Source organism: Aquila chrysaetos, chromosome 10 (genome assembly GCF_900496995.4).
Source record: "Aquila chrysaetos chrysaetos chromosome 10, bAquChr1.4, whole genome shotgun sequence".
NCBI lineage: Eukaryota > Metazoa > Chordata > Aves > Accipitriformes > Accipitridae > Aquila > Aquila chrysaetos.
The window spans coordinates 30,535,772-30,557,008 of NC_044013.1; the positions used below are offsets into that span (position 1 = coordinate 30,535,772).

Genomic DNA, 21,237 nt, shown 5'->3' on the forward strand with positions numbered 1-21,237 from the left:
TGCACAAAGCAATTGCTCACCACGCCCCGACCGATACCCAGTTAGTCCCCAAGCGGCGATCCCCTCACCCCATTTATATAATAGACGTGACGTCACCTGCTGTGGAATACCCCGTTGACTACTTTGGGTCAGCTGCCCTGGCTGTGTCCCCTCCCAACTTCCTGTGCCCCTCCAGCCTTCTTGCTGGCTGGGCATCAGAAGCTGAAAAATCCTTGACTTGAGACTAAAGATTACTTAGCAACAACTGACAACATCAGAGTGTTACAACATTCTTCTCATACTGAACCCAAAACATAGCAATACACCAGCTACTAGGAAGACAACTAACTCTATCGCAGCTGTAAACCAGGACAACAAGGCCATAAGCACCTTCCATTTCAGGTAATCCCCACTTTGACCTTCCTCTTGAGAAGTTCCCTTGGAAATGCCTCGGGGGTGATCTGGAGCTGGTGGTGTCATTTCTGTACAGGGTGGTACCTCCAGCAGTGAACTCCCTCATCTACAACGTGAGGAAACAGGAGCACAAGAATGCTATCAGGAAAGTGATTTCATGGATACATTTTAAGCAGCAATAAACTTTCCATCTCTTTCCACAAATTACTCCCACTGTATGCCATAGCAGCCGTTCGATTTTTGTTCTCTTTCTTCTTATTATAATTATTAGAGTTTTGTTATAATCGTCCTGCTTAAAGTTTCCATTCGTCCCACTTCTACAGAGGCATGAACCTGCTCTCTCTGGCCTGGGGACTCTATAAAGGTGTCTGTCTATGGGTCAGAGCTGAACCTCCCAGAGCATCTCTGTAATAAAATGGTATCTCCTCTGTGTTGTGCGTGAACACTAGGCTTGTCTTCCAAGACTTGTGTCAGGAGTATGCATGACTAATTGCACCCCAAAAAGGACTGTTGCTCCAGGTTCTGCACAGCTGCAGGAGCAAAAGCCTCTCGGCCACATTATGACCTGTTAGAGATCAAGGACTGGGGGAAGTTGAAGCTGCCTGGAGATCCCCCAGGCTCTCCTGGGACAGAATGTTCCTGGGGTTGGCAGTGAATGGAGCCCCACTGCCACGGTTTAACCCCAGCCAGCAACTAAGCACCACGCAGCCGCTCACTCACTTCCCCTCACCCCCCCGCGGGATGGGGGAAGGAATCAGAAAAAAAAGTAAAACTCGTGGGTTGAGATAAGAACGGTTTAATAGAACAGAAAGGAAGAAACAAATAATGGTAAAGATGACACTAATAAAAAGACAACGGCAATAATAAAAGGATTGGAATATACAAAACAAGTGATGCACAAGGCAATTGCTCACCACTCGCCAACCGATGCCCAGTTAGTACCTGAGCAGCGATCCACCCCGCAGGCCAGCTCCCCCCAGTTTCTATCTTAGGCATGATGTCACCTGGTATGGAATACCCCGTTGGCCACTTTGGGTCAGCTGCCCTGGCTGTGTCCTCTCCCAACTTCTTGTGCCCCTCCAGCCTTCTTGTTGGTTGGGCATCAGAAGCCGAAAAATCCTTGACTTGGTGTGTTGTCAACATTCTTCTCATACTGAACACAAAACATAGCACTATCCCAGCTACTAAGCAGACAATTAACTCCAGCCCAGCTGAAACCAGGACACCCACAAGGTGAGAGACCACCTAAGGTGGAGGCTGGATCTGGTGTAGCATGCAAACACATCTCATGCCATTGGATTAAATTAGAAAAAGAAATCCACTTCTGCAAATGCAAGTTCAAGGTGGCTGCTCTGTGGCTAGATGCTCAGCCCTTGTTGATTCCAGCTGCAGCTGAGCTCTGGTTTCCGTAACTCTACCCCTGCATGCATAGGCACGGCCTCTTGACCCTGAAATTTGGGCCCTCAGAGGATGCTTCAGTAGAAAAACTAAGGATTTGCACCCTAAAAATGGGTCTCTGAAGGCTCCAAATGAGGCTTTGTACCCTAAATCAGGAGTTTGGCCCCTCAAATCAGGCTTTGGGCCCTCCAAATTGCAGACTAGATCCAAAACATGACACTGTGGTTCCTAAAAAGGAGGTTTTGGTCCCTGGAAAGGAGGCTTTGGAAGGTAAAAAATGAGGGTTGGGGACCAAAAGCGAGCCTTTGCCCCCTGTAAATAAGGCTTTGGCCTCTACAAGGGAAGGATGGTTTGGGCACTGTCCTTGCATTTGGGAATCTGAAGCATGCTCTCCTCTCCCTGACACCCTGTCCTTCTCAGTGAGGTGTATGAGAAACTCTGCCAACCAGGTCTGAACTCACTGGCGGGACAGAGAACTCACGTCTAACTGCAGCCAATGTTGTCCTGCCAGCTCAGGACTGGAGCTTCCGACTGAGCCCAAACCATTTCAGTTCACACTACCTCCGTCTTCCCTCTGACGTGGACCATTGCGTGACACAACTGTCCTGGCTCTCCGGGCAGGATGGGCAAAAGTTTGATGCCTGAACTGGAGCTTTACCCCTTGCTGGAAATGTAAATGCAGCAGGCTTGAGCCAAGAGGCCCCAAAACTCAGTTCCTATAGGGCCAATTAATGGAAACACCCCACAGGCTGTGGGCCTTTCTCTTTACTGACAAATTTGTGAATCCGGAGAATACAACTTCCCCGATTTTTCCCTCTCTCTCTGCAACCTGGCTGTCAGCATTTCAGTACTGCATCTGCTTTGCCACTTGGAAACGATGGCTTTGAAAAACTAGCCAAGCTTGGGGGGTGGATTTACTTAGCCCAAATGAATACGCAGAATTGAAGTGGGCCTTGCGGTGCCGCATTGGAAAAAAGCAGGGGCACATAAAGAACACATTGTTGCTAACCTTACTTTATATACTTACAATGGTTTTTCTCCAAGGAATGGTATAAAATGGACTCCCTAATTGAAACGGTTTATAGACCCTGCTCTTCTGGTCCTTCATGTCTCTCCCAGGACGCCTGGCTGTGCGAGGACAGGGCTGTGTTCCCCCACCCTCCCCACTCACACCCTTTAGCTGTTCGCTGGTGATTTCCTCTCCTGGTCACTTTCCCGGGCATGTTCTTGAGAGACACTTTGGAAGAAGACCTAAGCCTTAAGGCACTGCCCTGAGGGGATCTCCTTCCATGACGCAAATGCTGCTCTGGAGCGTGGCGAGCTCTGTCCCAGCAGTGCCCAGTGCCTTTCCCTGCCTGCCGTCACAGGATGGCCACACAGGAGAACTGTGGCCAAGCTGCTGGAGCACTCCGGCCTTGCAACGCCAGAAGGGCTCAGGAGGAGAGTGTGGCAGTGGAAAGCGCAGCTCTGGACAGAGCAGGCGCTGGTGCTCCCTGGCAGTGCTGCCGTTCCGGGACTCTGCACACAAGCACTGCCCCTGCAGTTCCAGAAGCGGACTCAGAGAAAGGATCGCGGACAAACAGGTCGCTGCAGGATCCTTTGGGGTGGCTCCTCCTTCACACAGGCTCAGTGCAGATGTCTACGACTGATTGAGTTGTCTAGTCTTCCGTCTAGCTAACGGAGAGAAAGAAGTTGCCTCAAACGAGGTATGCAGGGGTACTTTTCTGGTGGTGACTAGCTAATGCTCCAGAAGGGCTCCTGAAGTTCCCGTGTCTTGTTTCCAAGCTACCCCAGGACATCTCAGACAGCAACAGCCTCTCTACGTGGCCAAAGGAATCAAGCCCTGAGTGTAGATTTTATCATGAGTGGAAAGCCGCAGCCTCTGCGAAGGGAGATCCTGTCCCTCACAGAGCTCAGGGCTCTTCCTGGAGGCAGTTTGATGTGGGATGTGCAATGCCAAGTGAAGGACAACGCTATGACAGTGCCCGGACTTCCCAGGGGCTGCGAGGAGACAATAAGGCCCCAGTGCCATGAGAACAACCTGTCTCCTCGTAGACCTCGGTGGCACAGACAGCTGCTGTGGCCAAGGGGAGAAAGACCTCAAGCAGACGCAGGCAGGATGAAAGCTCTCTGGGAAGGACTGGCTGGGAAGGCAAGGAGGGGCAGTGGTCCTTTAGCGGGCAGGTCAGCAGGAATGCATGGAGCTCTGCCTTGGGATGGGTGATGAGCCAGCGAGGAGCTTCTGGGTCAGGCTTAGCAGGCAGACCAGCACTGTTGATGTTGTAGAGGGTGCCTGCTGCAGAGCACCTGGTCAGGAAGCACCAGGTGAGCCCTTCTTCAGGCAACAGGCAGAAACCTGGTGTTCACAGGCCCTGGTCCTCATGAGGACTCGAACCACCCAGATGTCTGCTGGAAGGACGACACAGCAGGACACATGCAGTCCAGGCGGTTTCTGGAGAGCATCACCGATAACTTTCCGAGAATGCAGAAAATGGCCTCGGAAAGCCAAAGCCCACCTGAAGTTGCATCTGCTGAGGGATCAGAAGAACAAGAGTGTCTTCTGCAGTGACAGCAGCAGCAAAAGGAAAGGATGGGGACAACCTGGGCCCGCTGCAAAGTGGGGCTGCGGCCCCAGTGACAGAGGAGGCAGAAAGGGCCGGGGTACTCAATGCTGCCTTTGGCTCAGTGTCTCCTGGTGAGACCAACCTTCAGGAATCCCAGGCCCCCGAGACTTGAGGGAAAGTCTGGAGCAAGACGGACAACCTTGGTGGAGGAGGATCAGGATAGGGAACCTTCAGACAAACTGGAGATGAAAAAGCCAGTGGGAGTTGGCAGGATGTAGTCACGAGTGCCGAGGGACCTGGCCAATGTCATTGCGAGGCCACTCTTGATTCCCTTGGAAAGCTCACGGCTCTCGGGTGAGACTGCTGAGGCCTAGAAGAAAGCCAATGTGACTCCTACCTTTGAGAAACACGAGCAGGAGGAGCTGGTCAGCCAGTCTGCCATAACACCCTCATGGACACGCTGACCAAGTATAGACTAGAGAAGTGGAAAGCGAGGTGGACGGAAAAGTGGCTGAATTGCTGGGCTCACAGCTTTGTGACCAGCAGCACAAACTCCAGCTGGAGGCAAGTCACTAAAGGTGTTCCTCCAGGGTTCAATATTAGGGCCAGTTGTGTTTAATCCCTTGTACTGGTTTTGGCTGGGATAGAGTTCAATTTCTTCATAGTAGCTTGTGTGGGGCTGTGTTTTGGATTTGTGATGAAAATAGGGATGTTTTAGTTATTGCTGAGCAGTGCTTACACAGCATCGAGGTCTTTTGTGCTCCTCACCCTGCCCCACGAGTGAGTGCTGGGGCTGTACAAGAAGTTGGGAGGGGACACAGCTGGGACAGCTGACCCCAACTGACCAAAGGGATATTCCATACCCTATGATGTCATGCCTAGCAATAAAATGCTGCGGGAAGAAGGAAGGGGGCGGGGGAACAAATTTATAGCTGTTATAGCTGGTTAGCTATTAATTGGCAGGCTCCTGTGCTTGCTGTGGGGCTTGCTTGCCTTACTGTATGTCAGAGTCTAGTGCTCGTTAGTGGCTGCTCTTGGCTTTTGCTGCTTGGTGGACCACTTGTCATCTTACTCTGCTGTGCTTGGGAACAGTTTGGTAACAGCAATGGCCATGCGCCTGGGCTGGGAGATGACCAGGGCATGGCCAGAAATGGAAATGGCCCTTGTGTGGGGCTGCTTTCTCCCAATTGCCCTGGGGAAACTTCTCCGGAGGGTCCATGGACCATGGGTTTCTCCCATTTGCCCTGGGACAACTTCTCCAGAGGGTCCAGGGACCATGGCACAGGCCAGCTTCTCTCTTCTCCACCTTTGATACCTTGCTTCCCTCTCCACCAGACCTGGCTCTGTACCACAATCACTCTTCTGAGTCTCCATTCACTGCCCACCACAGGGCACGTGGAGAGTCCCCGTCCTCTCCTCACTTTCCCTACAATCTTCTTCTATTTCCAAATGTGCTTGCCTTGTTTCCAGAGGGAACAATAGTTGCCATCAGCCCTGTCCTACAGGTGGCAGCCTGAGGTTGTAATGGGGAGCTCATGCAGCATCTCCACAGCCCTTGGACACCAAGGCGGCAGCCTTCAAAACCAGCATTTTGTGTCCAATAGATCCCAGTTGCACTGCGAGCTTCTCCCGCCAACACAGGGAGAAGAGAAGGAGAAAAGGCACTTTTAAAGTCCAGTTCCTTGGGCTTGTCCTGGGAAGCAGCTTTATAAGGGGTGACCAGCCTTTGCAAGGCCTGACTTGTTAAAATGTTCAAACCATTGAAGGACGAAGAAAGAAAAAAATCCCACAGAACAGGTGACAAAAAGGCAAGCGCTTGCCACCTCCCACAAGCAGACCGATGCCCCACCAGTCCCCAAGCAATGGCTACCTACCCCAAACTCCCCTCCCCTCCATTTTTGTTGCTGAGCATGATGCTATATGGCATGGAATATCTGTTTGGTGAGTTTGGGTCAGCTTTCCTGGTTGTGTCCCTTCCCAACCACTTGCCCACCCCCAACCTACTCGCTGGAGGTCAGAGTGAGAAACAGAGGAGACCTGTTTATGCTGTGCAGACACTGTTCAGCAATAGCTAAACCATTGGTGTGTTATCAACACTTTTTTTGGTCACTGCTCCAAGAAACAGCACCGTATGGGCTGCTCTGAAGAAAATGACCTCCATCCCAGTCTGTGAGAGACTGAAAGAGTTAATGTCTCAAACGCTGTCGTGGGGCAATTTCTGCTTAAAGACAAACCCTGCACAGCAAGGAACCAAAGTGAAAAGGCCGGCAGCTCAGACATCAGCAACAGGAGCGGGAGGGCGTGCTGGAGGGTGCGCAGCTCCCTGTTCTGATAAGCTGTTCTGATACAAAGATCAAACAATGGCTGTGTCTGCAGGGAAGGAGAAGTTACTCCACAAAGGACCCCCAAGCCCAAAGGCTTACAAACTGCTCATTAACCTGACGAGTTTGGGTGCCAGCCTGAAGGAGGGGCAAGGATGATAAAAGGACACAAACTGAAGCCCCGGGTGCGCAAGCCCACCGGGACTGGACCCCTCAGCTGACTGGACGCCTCAGCTGACTGAACCAACGCTGGACCCAGGACCGGTGAAATCTTTCTCTCTTCCTTTTTGTCTCTCTGTCTTCCTCTCTCTTTCTTTTTCCTTTTCCACAATCCCTACACCTCATCCGTTTCAAGATCTAAACCGTTGACCAAGTCTGAGACTAAGAGTAGATCCAGCCGTCCCTAGACCCTTCTCTGAGGAGGAGTCTGGAAAGCAAGGGGGTCTGCTCTGAACCTCCTGACTCAACGGGAGGGATCTCCTTATTCCCTGAATTGAGGTATATGGTTACACGGTTTACAGAAGTAGTCCTATGCCAATTCCTGTTGTGAGAAACCCTGCCACCTAATACCACGCCTCCCCAGTTCAGTTTGCTTTTGTCATTAATAAAATCTTTAACTGATCGTTTGGTGTTGTTTCACCTTAATTTAGCCTGAGGGAATTTCAAATTAAACACGACTCCCTGGTCTGGGTCGTGACACAGTCAGACCCAGCACACTGGGTGAAAGCTTTCTAGACCCAGGACACTCCAAGGATGAAGGAGCTGGGGCAAGGGACTGGGTGTCCCAGTCTCTGTCCAAGATGTAGAGTGAAGAGAGAAGAGGAGCCTGAGCTGGAGCCCAAGGAGCACAGCTGGAGCAAGGACTTGCTCCTTTCCCTGGGAACAGAGGAGGCAAAGGGGAGGGGAGGGAGGTCCAGGTGGTGATCTCCTTTTAGCCCTCAGAAAGAAGAACTGCTCACCTCACTCCAGCCTCCTCACCTCCCCTTGCACCAGGAGAAGTGAAGGCTTCTTGCTCAGCTGCTCACCTGCTGCATCCCAGCTAGTTCCAGAGGCTATGGCTGCAACAGAGCCTGGCCAGAGGAGGAAGGGGAGATGCATGGGTGTCAGCCACATGAACCGCCCAACAGAAATGGCCCGTTTTGCCTTGGCAGTGCAGTGAAAGTAGACCTTTCTTATTGGCTGACATGCACGCTTCACGCTCTTGCAATGTGCACCCCAGGGGGAGATGACGCCCATCCTGGGAACCCACAGTTGATCATCATGACACCCTCGTGATGGCCCTCGGAAAGTACTCACGTATTACGCCAAATACCTTTTCTTATCTCCTCCAGCAAAGAAAACCTTGACACTTCGAGAGTTCGCACACGTCAAGACGACCAAGGTGTTTATCATCAAGGAAAAAGCCAACCCATGGCGTTTGCAGCATCGCTTCCTAAACAACAGTATTTCTCTCCGAGGACCTTTTGCTTTCTTCCCCTTGCCACTCCACAAGCGGTCTCAGCGCCGTGCACTTCTGAGGAGCCAGCTGGTATCCAGAGCTTTCCCATTCAAAGGAGCTAGAAGTGTCTTTTTCCTGTGCCACCAAGGTAGCAGGAGCTCTGGGTGCAAGCCAGGGCTTTCCTGAGCATTTTCCTCAGGGCCTCCCTCACCTCCCTGTTCCGCGGGCTGTAGATGAGGGGATTGACCAGGGGCGTGAAGGTGGCGTAGAAAAAAAAAAAAAAAAGGCAACACTTTGTTGAGCTGCCTCAGCAGGGCTGTTCTGGGCAGCACGTAGACAACGATGAGGGTGCCGTAGAAAACAGTGACGACAGGGAGGTGAGAGGAGCCGGTGGAGAAGGCCTTCCGCCTGCCAACGCTGGACGGGATCCTCAGGATGGCAGCTACGATGCACACACAGGAGGCCGGTGTGAACGGGAAGGGGAAGACCACGTTCAAGAAAGATAGTAATAAAGTTACCGGTTTGGCCAGCCTGGTGTCACTGCAGGAGAGCTCCAGCAATGGGGTAAAATCCCAGAAGAAGTGGTCAATTGCCTTAGGGCCACAGACCTGCAGCTGGGACAAGAGGAATGTGAGTACTCCAGACACCAGGGAACCCCCGAGCCAGGACCCAGCCACCAGCTGGTGACTGACCTTGCAGGTCATGAGGCTTGCATAGAGCAGAGGTCGGCATATGGCCAAGTACCGATCGTGGGACATGGCTGCCAGCAGGTAACAATCAGTAGTTGCACAGAAACCAAAAGGATAGAGCTGAGCGATCCAGCCATGAGCAGAGATGGGGCCGTTCCCGGTCAGGAAGCTGGCCAGTAGCCGGGGCAGGATTGCAGAGCTGTAGCAGGTCTCCAAGGAGGACAGATTGCCCAGGAAGAAGTACGTGGGGGTGTGCAGTTGCCTGTCTGCCACCACCAGCACAACAATGAGGATGTTCCCAAGCACAATGACCGAGTAGATCATAAGGGTGAGGAGGAAGAGCGGTGTCTGGAGTGAGAGAACATTACCAAATCCCAGCAGGAGGAACTCCATCTGCGAGGTCTCATTGTTCCAGCCCTTTTTCTCCACATGGCATCGTTTGTCTTCCTCTCCTGCATTTGCCACCAAGAAGACCTGTAGGAAAGGGAATGCATTTCTGCGCTGTCTTTCAAGAAGAGTTGGGAAGTGCATTGCTCTCACCAAAACATAAGTCCCTACTACTAGTTCTTTATTCACAGACCTCTCATATTGCCCTGAACTAGGAAAGGAGAGTTTCTTCCTGAGGGAGAACCTCCTCAGCCTAAGAGAGCCCCTTCTGACCACAGATGTGAGTTATCCCAGGGAGGTTTCTCTTCCCCAGTGTGGCATAAACAGATCCCATTCAACTTGTTCACATTGTCACAGCTTGCTTTCCTGTGCCGGAGGGTTTTCCCAGAAGGACCCAGCATAGGGCTCCGGGATAGAGATCCTTCTGTATTGAGGCAGGTCAGAGATGCGTTAAGGAAAACAAAGCCCTTTCTCCAAAAAAGACACCTGGGAGGGGTGTCCCCAAGGTGGTGCAGAGTGTGTCGACACCTCCAGGCAGCGCTGACCTCCTGGAAACAAGATGCTGAGGAAGGGCAGCTGAGCCAGGGACATCTCTGAACTTGGTGAACGGGACAGGGAAGTCCTCAAAAAGGGGGAGCACCTCCCCTCCCTTCAGATGACTGCATCTTCATCAACTCACAAAGAATTAGAACGCCTCAGGCTTCCTGAGGCAGAGGGGTCTGGCTTGTTGGGGCTGAAGGGAAAAGAGCCATCGCTATGTCCTTCCAGTTTGGAGTCCTCTCTCCAGAGGTTCACAGGGGCCTCCCTTGCTCCTTTGGTAGCCAAGGGGAGCAAGTGGGCATGACTCCTCCCAGTCCTGTTGGACTTCCCCATCAGGAGAAGCATCTCCTCTGCCTCTGTCCTGGACGGAAAAGCAGGAGAGGGAGGCCCAAGGCACACAGACCTGTGTGCTCTTGATCCAGCAGTTTATCCTGGGAGCCTCACACCAAAATGTAAGTGCTGGGGGTCCAAGTCCAAGCTGGACACATGAAATTCTCATCCTGTCGGTGATGTTCAAGGAAGATGGGCATCTCCTTTGCCAGCGCACTGGAAAGCAGTGCCTTGCAGCTGGCACAGTCTGCATCTTCTCCACCAGAAGCTGCCACTGCCAATGGTTGACAGTCACCTTGAATGCCTTTGCTATGTTCCTCTGCATGGAGCAGAGGTTGCAGATACCCCCAAGGCATCAGTAGTGGTCCCAGGAACCCATGTCCAGGCTATCCCATCCCATTTCTTTTTTTGTAGGCTCCCATCGGTATGGTTGTACCGGTTTTGGCTGGGATAGTTGGTTTTCTTCATAGTAGTGCATATGCTGCTGGTTTGAACCTAGGCATAAAACACACCGATGTTTTAGCTGTTGCTGAGCAGTCCTTACACAGCATCAAGGCTTTTCTGTTTCTTCTGCTGCTCCGCCAGCGAGCAGGCTGGGGGTGCACAAGAAGTTGGGAGGGGACACAGCCAGGGCAGCTGACCCCAGCTGACCAAAGGCATTTTCCAACCCATACGACATCACGTTCAGCAGTAAAAGTGAGGGGGGTGGGGTGGGGTGTCAGTCTTTCCAAGGAGAGCCTGGTCTCTCAGCATCAGTCTGCTGGAGAGACGTGGTTAGTTATTGCCTTCGTAAACAATGTGATACCCTCACCAACAGCAGCCTCGTGGTTGGGGGTCTGCCGCAGGCTACCTGATCAAGAGGAGGATGTCGGTGAAGCGTTCTTACTTCAACTGCAGGAAGCATCACACTCTCAGGCCCTGATCCTGCTGGGGGACTTCAACCACCATGACATCGGCTAGAAAATTGGCACAGCGTATTGGGTTTACGTGGCCAGGGTTTGGTAGCAGCAGGGGCTGCAGGAGTGGCTTCTGTGAGAAGATGCCAGAAGCTGCCTCCTGTGTCCGACAGAGACAGTTCCAGCCATCTCCAAGATGGACCTGGCACTGCCCAAAGCTGAGCCCATCAGCGACAGTGGTAGCGCCTAGTTAAGAAAGGGTAAAAAAGCTGTGGAACAGCAGCTGGGAGAGAGGAGTGAGAACGTGTAAGAGAAACAACCGTGCAGACCCCCAGGTCAGTGAAGAAGGAGGGGGACAAGGTACTCCAGGTGCCGGAGCAGAGATTCCCCTGCAGCCCATGGTGAAGTCTGTGGTGAGGCAGGCTGTCCCCCTGCAGCCCAGGAAGGTCCACGGTGGAGCAGATATCCACCTGCAGCCCATGGAGGACCCCACGTCGGAGCTGGTGGATGCCTGAAGGAGGCTGTGACCCCGTAGGAAGTCCATGCTGGAGCAGGGTCCCGGCAGGACCTGCGGAGCCATGGAGAGAGGAGCCCACACTGGAGCAGGTTTTCTGGCAGGAGCTGTGCCCCTGTGGGGGACCCACCCTGGAGCAGTCTGCTCCTGAAGGACTGCAGCCTGTGGGAAGGACCCATGTTGGAGAAGTTTGTGGAGGACTGTCTCCCAGGGGAGGGACACCACGATGGAGCAGGGGAAGAGTGTGAAGAGGATGGAGCGGCAGAAAGTGTGAACTGACTGCAACCTCCGTTCCCCGTCCCCCTGCACCTCTCAAGGGGGAGGAGATAGAGAATTTGGGAGGGAAGCTGTGCCCGGGAAGAAGGGAGGGGTGGGGAGAAGGTGTTTTAAGATTCGTTCTTATGTCTCATTATTCTGTTCTGATTTCATTGGCAATAAATTACATTAATTTCCCCAAGTTGAGTCTGTTTTGCCTATGACAGCACTTGCTGAGTGATTTACCTGTCCTTATCTCGACTCATGAGTCTTTCATCGTATTTTTCTCTCCCCTTTCCAGTTGAGGAGGGGGAGTGAGAGAGCAGCCAGGTGGGCACTTGGTGACCACCCAAGGTCAACCCACCACACACAGCAAGCTGCAAGCAGTCTAGGAGACTCCTGAAGTGCACTGAGGATAACTTCCTAATCGAGGTGCTGGAAGGTAAAACTAGACCTGGTGGTCTGACCCTGACTGGACGCCAGGCGCCCACCAAAGCCGCTCTATCACTCCCCCCATCTCAGCTAGACAGGGGAGAGAAAACACAACAAAAAGCTCATGGGTCGAGACAAGGACAGGGAGAGATCACTCAACCAATTACCATCATGGGCAAAACAGACTCGACCCGGGGAAAAATAACTTAATTTACTGCCAATACAACCAGAATAGGGTAATGAGAAATAAAGCAAATCTTGAATCACCTTCCCCCCACCCCTCCCTTCTTCCCGGGCACAGCTTCCCTCCCAAATTCTCTACCTACCCCCCGCCCCAGCAGCACAGGGAACGGGGGGGTACGGTCAGTTCCTCACACATTGTCTCTGCCGCTCCATCCTCTTCAGGGGCAGGGCTTCTCACACGCTTCCCCTGCTCCGGCGTGGGGTCCCTCCCATGGGTGACAGTCCTCCATGAACTGCTCCAGCACGGGTCCCTTCCATGGCGTGCAGTCCTTCAGGAGCACACTGCTCCAGGGTGGGTCCCCCGCAGGGTCACAGGTCCTGCCAGAAGACCTGCTCCAGCGTGGTCTCCTCTCTGCATGGGTCCGCAGGCCTTGCCAGGAGCCTACTCTAGTGTGGGCTTCCCATGGGGTCACAGCCTCCTTCAGGCATCCCCCTGCTCCAACGTGGGATCTGCCATGGGCTGCAGGTGGATATCTGCTCCACCGAGGACCTCCATGGGCTGCAGGGGGACAGCCTGCCTCACCGTGGTCTTCACCGTGGGCTGCAGGGGAATCTCTGGTCCGGTGCCTGGAGCATCTCCTCCCCCTCCTTCTTCACTGACCTTGGGGTCCGCAGGGCTGTTTCTCTCCCATATTCTCACTCCTCTCTCCGGCTGCAGTTTCTGTGCTGCAGCAACTTTTTTTTCCCTTCTTAAATCTGTTATCCCAGATGCGCTACCACCGTCACTGACGGGCTTGGCCTTGGCTGGCGGCAGGTCTGTCTTGGAGCTGGCTGGCATCGGCTCTGTTGGACATAGGAGAAGCTCCTAGCAGCTTCTCACAGAAGCCACCCCTGTAGCCCCCCCACTACCAAAACCTTGCCACAGAAACCCAGTATACCCATTCATTTTTCATTCCTTGCAGCCTAAAGTACATGTGGCTCCCTTGTAGGTGAAGACAGGGATAAGCGTGGTCATGTCCAACATTGGACACCACACGTGCAATTGCCCAGACTTCGCTTTCTCGTCCAGGAAAACAAATCAGTTTTCTCAACTCAGATGCCTTTCCCAGAACCTCTTGCTCCAGAAAGGCTCCTGTACGCCCTTGGTCACATTTCCCTCTCCTACGTGGGTTCTTCAGCTACCCCAGGGTATCTTGGAGGCAGTGGCCACCTCTGTGGCCACTGAGTCAATCCCTGCCTGAAGATGTTTGGCAGAAGCTGAAACATCTGTAGAAAAGACCTGAATGTAATTACGTGTAAGAACCCCTCATTTTCAGAACTTTGAGTGTTGTCTATTAATTTTTACAGGTTTTTACCCTAGGACATGGACCAGAAAGATGATGACACTTTTTCTCCTTCTGTATAAATGTAGATTGATGCAGATATTTCCAAAAACACATTTCCTCCAAACTCATTGAATGCAGAAACTATTTTCGAAGGATGCATTTGTATTAATGCACTTCACAACTACTTTTCTTATCTAAATGGAGCTGGGAGCAATGAATGTTGGAGAAGTCTGATAGAGCCTGCTTTTGTTTCTTTACTATCAAGCTATGGCCATGCCTGCTAGCACCTCCATCCTGCCATCTCAAATCATTATGGGGTTTACAGTTCCTCAACACCATGGTCCTCCAAGAGCTGGACCCCAGCTGAAACACGGAGTTCCAGGGCACAGCCATATGCCCACCATGCCAAGACCAAGGTTGGACCAGATGACCTTTAAAGGTCCCTTCAAACCCAAACCATTCTATGATTCTATGAAATCTGGGCAGCTGGACCCTTCATTTGAGAATAGAAGAGACAAACAAACATAGACTAGAATAGAACAGTCTCTTGTCATTTGGACAGGACCTACAACAATCATCTAGTCCAACTGCCTGACCAAGTCAGGGCTGATCCAAACTTGAAGCATGTTGGTAAGGGCATTGTTCTATTGCCTCTTTAACCTTGATGGGCTTGGGGTATTGACAACATCTCGAGGAAGCCTGTTCCAGTGTTTGACCACCCTCTCAGTAAAGAAATGCTTCCTAATATCCAGTCTAAACCTCCCCTGGCACAGCTTTGAACCCTTCCCATGCATCCTATCACTAGGTACCAGGGAGAATATCTCAGCACCTCCCTCTCCACATCCCCTTCCCAGGAAACTGTAGAGAGCAATCAGGTCACCCCGTAGCGTCCTTTTCTCTGAACTAGACAGAGAAGCCTCCGTTCCTCAGAGGCCATTCCTTCCAGCCCCGTCACCAGCCTGGTTGTCCTCCTCTGGAGGACGCATTCAAGGAGCTTCACAGCTTTCTTAAATTGTGGGGCCCAGAACTGCACACACAGTACTCAAGGTGAGGCCACACCAACTCTGAATACAGCGGGATAATCCCCTCTCTTGACTGGCTCGTCACACTGTGTTTGATGCCCCACCAAGATGCAATTTGCCCTCTTGGCTGCCAGGGCACACTGCTGGCTCCCACTGAGCCCGCTGCCGACTAGCACCCCCAGATCCCTTTCCATTGGCTGCTCTCCAGCCACTCCTCTCCCAATTTAGACTTGTGCCCGACATTACTCTGTCCCAGGTGCATAATCTGGCATTTGTTCTTGTTAAATTTCATCCTATTAATGATTGCCAAATCCTCCGCTCTATATAGATCCTTCTGCAAGGCTTCCTGTCCCTCAGGAGAGTCAGCAGCACCTCCCCGTTTGCTATCGTCAGCAAATTTGCTAATGGGGGAATTCAACTGTTGCACCCAGATCGTTGATAAATATATTGCCCTAGAATGGAGCCCTGAGGAACAGCGCTGGTGATCAAGATGTAGCCCTATTCATTGGAACCCTTTGAGTTCCACCCTTCAGCTAGTTCTTGCCCCAGCACACCGTGAACCCACTAATACTACAGTTGGACAACTTTCCAGGAGGATGCTGTGACGGACAGTAACAACAGCCTTACTAAAAATCCATTTTATGCCTGGTCTTTACCAGGGATGATCATCTTGCCCAATTTTAAGATTTGGCCTAAACTGACTATACTGAAAGTTTCAAAGCCACCTTACGTGGGTCACTGCCTTGACCCATGAGCTGCATTCCCCATGGACACAAAGTCTTCTTTGCAGAGGTGACAGTCACTTTCACCTGCTGCGCTCCTCCTCATCCATGCCTGGATATCATCGGTCTTCTTGGCTGCTGGCTCATGGCTTGTCCAACATAACCTAAGGACGACCTTTCCCCTACATTGACAATTTGACTATAAGTTAGGTTCACCTTCAAGTTGGACAAGTTTGAGTTAGTATGTTAGTGACGGGGTGTGCTCACATTGTAGTTACAACTTTCATGATATCTGACCCGTACTGTACACAAAATTAATCTGAATTATTTCAGGCAGCCTTTGCTAATACTAGCAACCAGGTCGCACTGGGTGTTAGGTGTTGTAACTCCTCCCACCGTGTTCAGCAACAGCAAAAGGAGGATCACGGCTGGGAGTTCGGAGCAGCTTTCACCTAAGGATGATGGATCCGTGCTTCTTTAGCTGGAACTTTGATAACTCCATAATATATGTAGTGTAGTTAATAAGGACATAATACATGGGAGCACATAACTCCCAGTTGTGTTGGAATGCATCTTTAGTCTTCTAGATCTTTATCATGACATCATCTCCAGGTCGATACAGATGCAGAGAGTCTCCTAAAGGTAAACTTTGACTAATTACAGCTTTGTATCATTTCTTTTTAAACTATTTTGTAGATGTAAGAGATATTGCATAACTGCTTCATCCCCTGCCAGAATGCCTGTGTGTGCTGGAGCGAAGGTTCCTGCAATATGCACTTAATACCACGCTTTAACATTTAGTCAGCCCTGACTTGGTCAGGCATTTGGACCAGATGATCGTTGTAGGCCCTTCCAGCAGAAATAGTCTAGTCTATTCTAATCTGTTCTGTGTTGTCATGTTCTAGTCTACTCTAGTCTAGCCTGTTCTATTTTAGTCTAGTCTAGCTTTTTCTCTTCTATTCTATTCTACTCTGGTGTGGTCTGGTCTACTCTAGTCTAGCCTGTTCTATTCTGTTCTATTCGATTCTATTCTACTTCTCCTCTATTCCATTCCAATCCTTTCTGTTCTAATTCAATCTGGTATTCTGAAGAAAATCTCAGAAGGAGTTCATTTATGACCTGGCTTTGTGCATCGCCTTAATTCCCACCGTGCTAATGGTAAAGCTTCTGTCCTTTGAATTGAGTTTCTCTACAAATTTTTGCCAGTTTACTCTTTAGAGTGTAGTTCATTCTTTCTTCAAAAGTTGGGCATGATTTGATGCGCTGGGGCTGTTGCAGCAGCAGCTTTAATGCTTGAGAAAACAAGAAATTTAGTCCTCCGGCGTCTCCTAAGAGTAACAGTGTCCCACGCAATAAAAACTGTATTAACTCAGAGGGCTCTTTCCTTATTTACCCATCATCGTTATCTGTCGATACCACTAACTGAAACAAATATTAACTTAGAATGTCTTAAATCCGGCAACCAACTGCCAGAAATATTACAGCCTGTTCAGCTGCCTAAAAAATCTGGGATTGAAACCAAATAGTCAAGGAAGAGCCCCTGGATAAGCCTGGACTTGGTGTTACCCTGCTGCTCAGACTAGAGGAAACGACCTCACTGATGGTGCAGCCTAAAGCAGCAGCCTTCCAAGCCTAACGGTCCAAACAAAAATATCCTAACCCTGACCCTAACCATTATGGTCCAACTAAAAAAAGCCTAAACCTGACTCTAACCATATCATTATCACCAACCTTAATCTTAACCCTACCATTATCCCTTTAAACCTAACCCTAACCCTTATGGTCCAACCAAAAAATATCTTAACCCTGACTCTAACCCTAACACTATAACCAACCTTAACCCTAAGTGTTACCCTAGACCCAAAACATAATCCTAAACCCTTAGCCTAAACTATAACACTAAACTTGACTCCTAACTCTAATGCTATCACCAGCCTTAACCATAACCCTAACCTTATTGCATTAAACCTAACCCTAACATCATCCCTTTGAACCTAACCCCAATTATTAGCCTAGACCCAAAACATAACCCTAAACTCATAGCATAAACCAGAACACTAAACTTGACTCAACTCTAACCCTAACACTAAACTAAACCGTAATCCTAACCCTTACCCTTAACCCTAACACTAAACCCATAGCCATAACACGAAATTTGACTCGTAGCCCTAACCCCAGCCCTCACCTTGAACCACGTCTCCCAAAACTTGAACCCTACTGGTACTAACCCTAACCCTTACCACTAAACATAAGCCTAACACAAAAACTAACCCCTAATCTCAACCTAACATTAACCCCAACCCTAAACCTAATACTAACCCAAACACAGTACACTAACCCTAAAATCTAACTCAAACACTAAACTTAACCACTAAATCCAACTCTAACCCCAACCCTAAGGATCACCTTCCACTAGGGAGACTGATCTCTGTTGAGTACAAAGAGAGTCATAAGGATAAGCTGAGATTTAATCACCTGCCTACCAAGAGTAAAACTCATCTGAACCTTCTTCTCTTCCTAGGAGTGACATAGGACCTTCCAAGGAGCAGCTCATATCCTCCTAACCTAAGTGTTTAAATTAAATCAGGTGAATCAGCCCCAGAAAAGCCGGGTTTGTCTCTATGACCCATGAAAGGCATTTAGGTCGCCACCACGCTATTCTCAGGTGAGATGGATCCTACCCTTGCAGTCTAAGTCCTCTTGTGATAGTCCTCATGGCTTTCTAGCCCTCCTAGTCGTCATCGGGCAAGTGGCCGAAGGTCTCCTTCATTTGCTCCTTCCTTAGGCTGAGTAGGGATGGGTTTAAAAGAGGTGGGACAATACCGGAGAGGATCTAGACAAAGATGGAGACACCAAAACCCAAGGAGACCGGTGAAAGGAGAAGCACAAGGTGGCAAATGCTTTCTGCCCATCTTCTGGTGATGGGATCTGGAGCAGGGTAGGTTTAGAAGACCACGGCTGATGAGGAAGAGCCGAGGAGGAGGACCGAGGACGTCACAAAGACAAAGAGCAAGCGAGGTGTGGTCGAGGCACACGGTCGCAGAAGTAGCGGTAGATGATTTGGGGACCACAAATGGCTTTCAGAACCGGAGGTGACAGTGTCAGGACAAAGCCACCCCCCCCCCCAGGAACCCAGAACAACCTCGTCAGGATGGCGGGACATCTCAGAGGGTTCCAGACTTCCACTGGTCAGGGAACGCGGGAGCAAAGAGGACGGACTCAGCTCTGCCCACGCTGGAAGAAGCTGGTCGGAGCCACCGAAGGAGACGGTTTCCTTCTCCGGGAGGATGTTGGCCAACATGGAGGAGGCCATGGAGCCCCTGAGTCACCGCCTTGATCCCGCTTGGTCCTTGCGGCAAGCCCTGACACCCCCCACCCCCCGCACTGGTCCCAGTAGGTGCGGTGGGGGGTCCTCTGGGCCCAACCCCCACCGCCCGGGCACCCGCCGGATCCGGACGTTGAGGAAGGTGGGGGTCGGTGGGGGAAGCACACGCCATGGACACGGACGCACAGCGCTCATGCCTTGTATACACTACACGCGCACCATGCTCCTGGTATGGAGGCACCATGCACGTGCCATGTACACGCCAGGCACATGGCATGCACACACGTCATGCTAATGCCATGTCTACACCACGGACATGCCACGGATGTGCCACGTACAGCCCATCCACATGTCATGCTCACGCTATGTATATGGCATGCACACGTGATGCTCATGCTGTGGACACGCCAAGCACATGAGACGATCATGTCATGCATATGCCATGGACTTGTGCACATGAGATGATCATGTCATGCACACACTATGGACACGCCAAGAACACGTGGTGATCGTGCCGTGCACATGTCACGGACACACCAAGGACATGCCAAGCACATGCAGTGATCATACCATGGACACGCCAAGCCCATGCGATGATCATGCCATGGACACAGTATACGTCACGCCCCCCCCCCTTCCAGGGAACCCAGGCGTCCCGGCTCTCCCACCCCACCCCCCTCTCTCGGACCATGACGTCATGCCCCCCACCCCCGCCCCACCCAGCCCCTCCCCCTCCCAGGGACCCAGGAGTCCGGGCGTTCCCCCGCCCCCACCCCCGCCCCCCCCCCCCCCCAGGGGACCCAGGCGGCCGCGCGCGCTCGTGACTCACCACGACCGCACCCTCCCCCACCCTCCCCCCCACCCCCACCCCACATCTGGATTCGCTCAACAGCTGGGGGGGGAGGGGAGCCAGCAAAGGACCCAGGCGTGCGTCTGTCCCCCCCCCCCCCCCCAAAAAAAAGGATCCAGGGGGCCAAATCTGCTCCTCCCCCCCCCCCCCCCCCCCAAAAGGCACCCAGGTGTCACCCCCACCCCCCCCCCCCAGCACCCAGGCGTCCAGAGTGGGGGTTCAGCACCGGCCCTTTATTGCCCTCGACCCCTGCCCCTCTCCCACCCGGGGGGGGCCAATCCCAGTTTGGGGTCCCTTCCCAGTTTGGGAGGGCTCCCAGTTCCAGTTTAGGGCTAATAATGCCAGTTTGGGGGGTCCTGTCCCAGTTTGGACTCCCAGTTTGGGAAGGGGGGGGAATTGGGGGAGCCCTGCAGTTGCCGGGGGGGGGCGGTATCCCAGTTCGAGCCTCCCATCCCAGTTTGGGAGGGGTCCCAGTCCCAGTTTGGGGGTCCTTTCCCAGTTTGGACTCCCAGTTTGGAGGGGGGAGGGTCCCTGCCAGCCTCCCAGCCTCCCAGTTTGGGGGGGAGTTGGAATGGGGGGGAGCCCTGCAGTTGCGGGGGGGGGGGAGGCATCCCAGTTTGAGCCTCCCATCCCAGTTTGGGGGAGGTCCCAGTTGGGGGCTAACAATGCCAGTTTGGGGGGGGTCCTTTCCCAGTTTGGACTCCCAGTTTGGGGGGGGCAGAATTGGGGAGCCCTGCAGTTGCTGGGGGGGCATCCCAGTTTGGGAGGGGTCCCAATCCCAGTTTGGGGGTCCTTTCCCAGTTTGGACCCCCAGTTTGGGGAGGGGGCAGAATTGGGGAACCCTGCAGTTGCTGGGGGGGGGCATCCCAGTTTGGGAGGGGTCCCAATCCCAGTTTGGGGGTCCTTTCCCAGTTTGGACTCCCAGTTTGGGGGAGGCAGAATTGGGGAACCCTGCAGTTGCTGGGGGGGCATCCCAGTTTGGGAGGGGTCCTAATCCCAGTTTGGGGGTCCTTTCCCAGTTTGGGGGGGGGCAGAATTGGGGAGCCCTGCAGTTGCCGGGGGGGGCATCCCAGTTTGGGAGGGGTCCCAATCCCAGTTTGGGGGTCCTTTCCCAGTTTGGACTCCCAGTTTGGGGAGGGGAGTCAGAATGGGAGGGGAGGCCTGCAGTTGGGGGGCCAGGGGGGGCATCCCAGTTTGGGAGGGGTCCCAGTCCCAGTTTGGGGGTCCTTTCCAAGTTTGGACTCCCAGTTTGGAGGGGGGATCCCTCCCAGTTTGGGGGGGGGGCAGTTGGAATGGGGGGGGGCCCTGCAGTTGGGGGGGGCATCCCAGTTTGGGACTCCCATCCCAGTCTGGGAGGGGTCCCAGTCCCAGTTAGGGGCTAACAATGCCAGTTTGGGGGGGTCCTTTCCCAGTTTGGGAGGAGGTCCCATTCCCAGTTTGGGGGTGTTCTCTCCCAGTTTGCAGGGGTTCCCTCCCCATTTGCCCCCCCCCCCAGCACCCTCACCCACGGGGGCTCGGGAGGGGCACCTGGGGGAGCCTCCTCAGCCCCCCCAGTGCTCCCAGTACCACCAGTATGCCTCCCAGTGCCACGGGCAGTGCCACCAGCAGCCCCCCCCCGAAGGGACCCAGGCGTCTGGGGACTGGGAGGAGCCC

At 52.5% G+C, this 21,237-nt stretch overlaps 1 protein-coding gene across 1 annotated transcript; it reads right to left on the reverse strand.

Moving 5' to 3' along the window:
• Positions 1-1,497: 1,497 nt before the first annotated feature.
• On the reverse strand, positions 1,498-10,626 carry LOC115347579 (olfactory receptor 11A1-like). The gene is given in 3 exon segments (XM_030029107.1): positions 1,498-3,465; positions 7,989-8,397; positions 8,399-10,626. Coding segments are annotated over 2 exon segments (1,101 nt in total). The 5' UTR covers positions 9,335-10,626; the 3' UTR covers positions 1,498-3,465; positions 7,989-8,232.
• Positions 10,627-21,237: the final 10,611 nt, after the last annotated feature.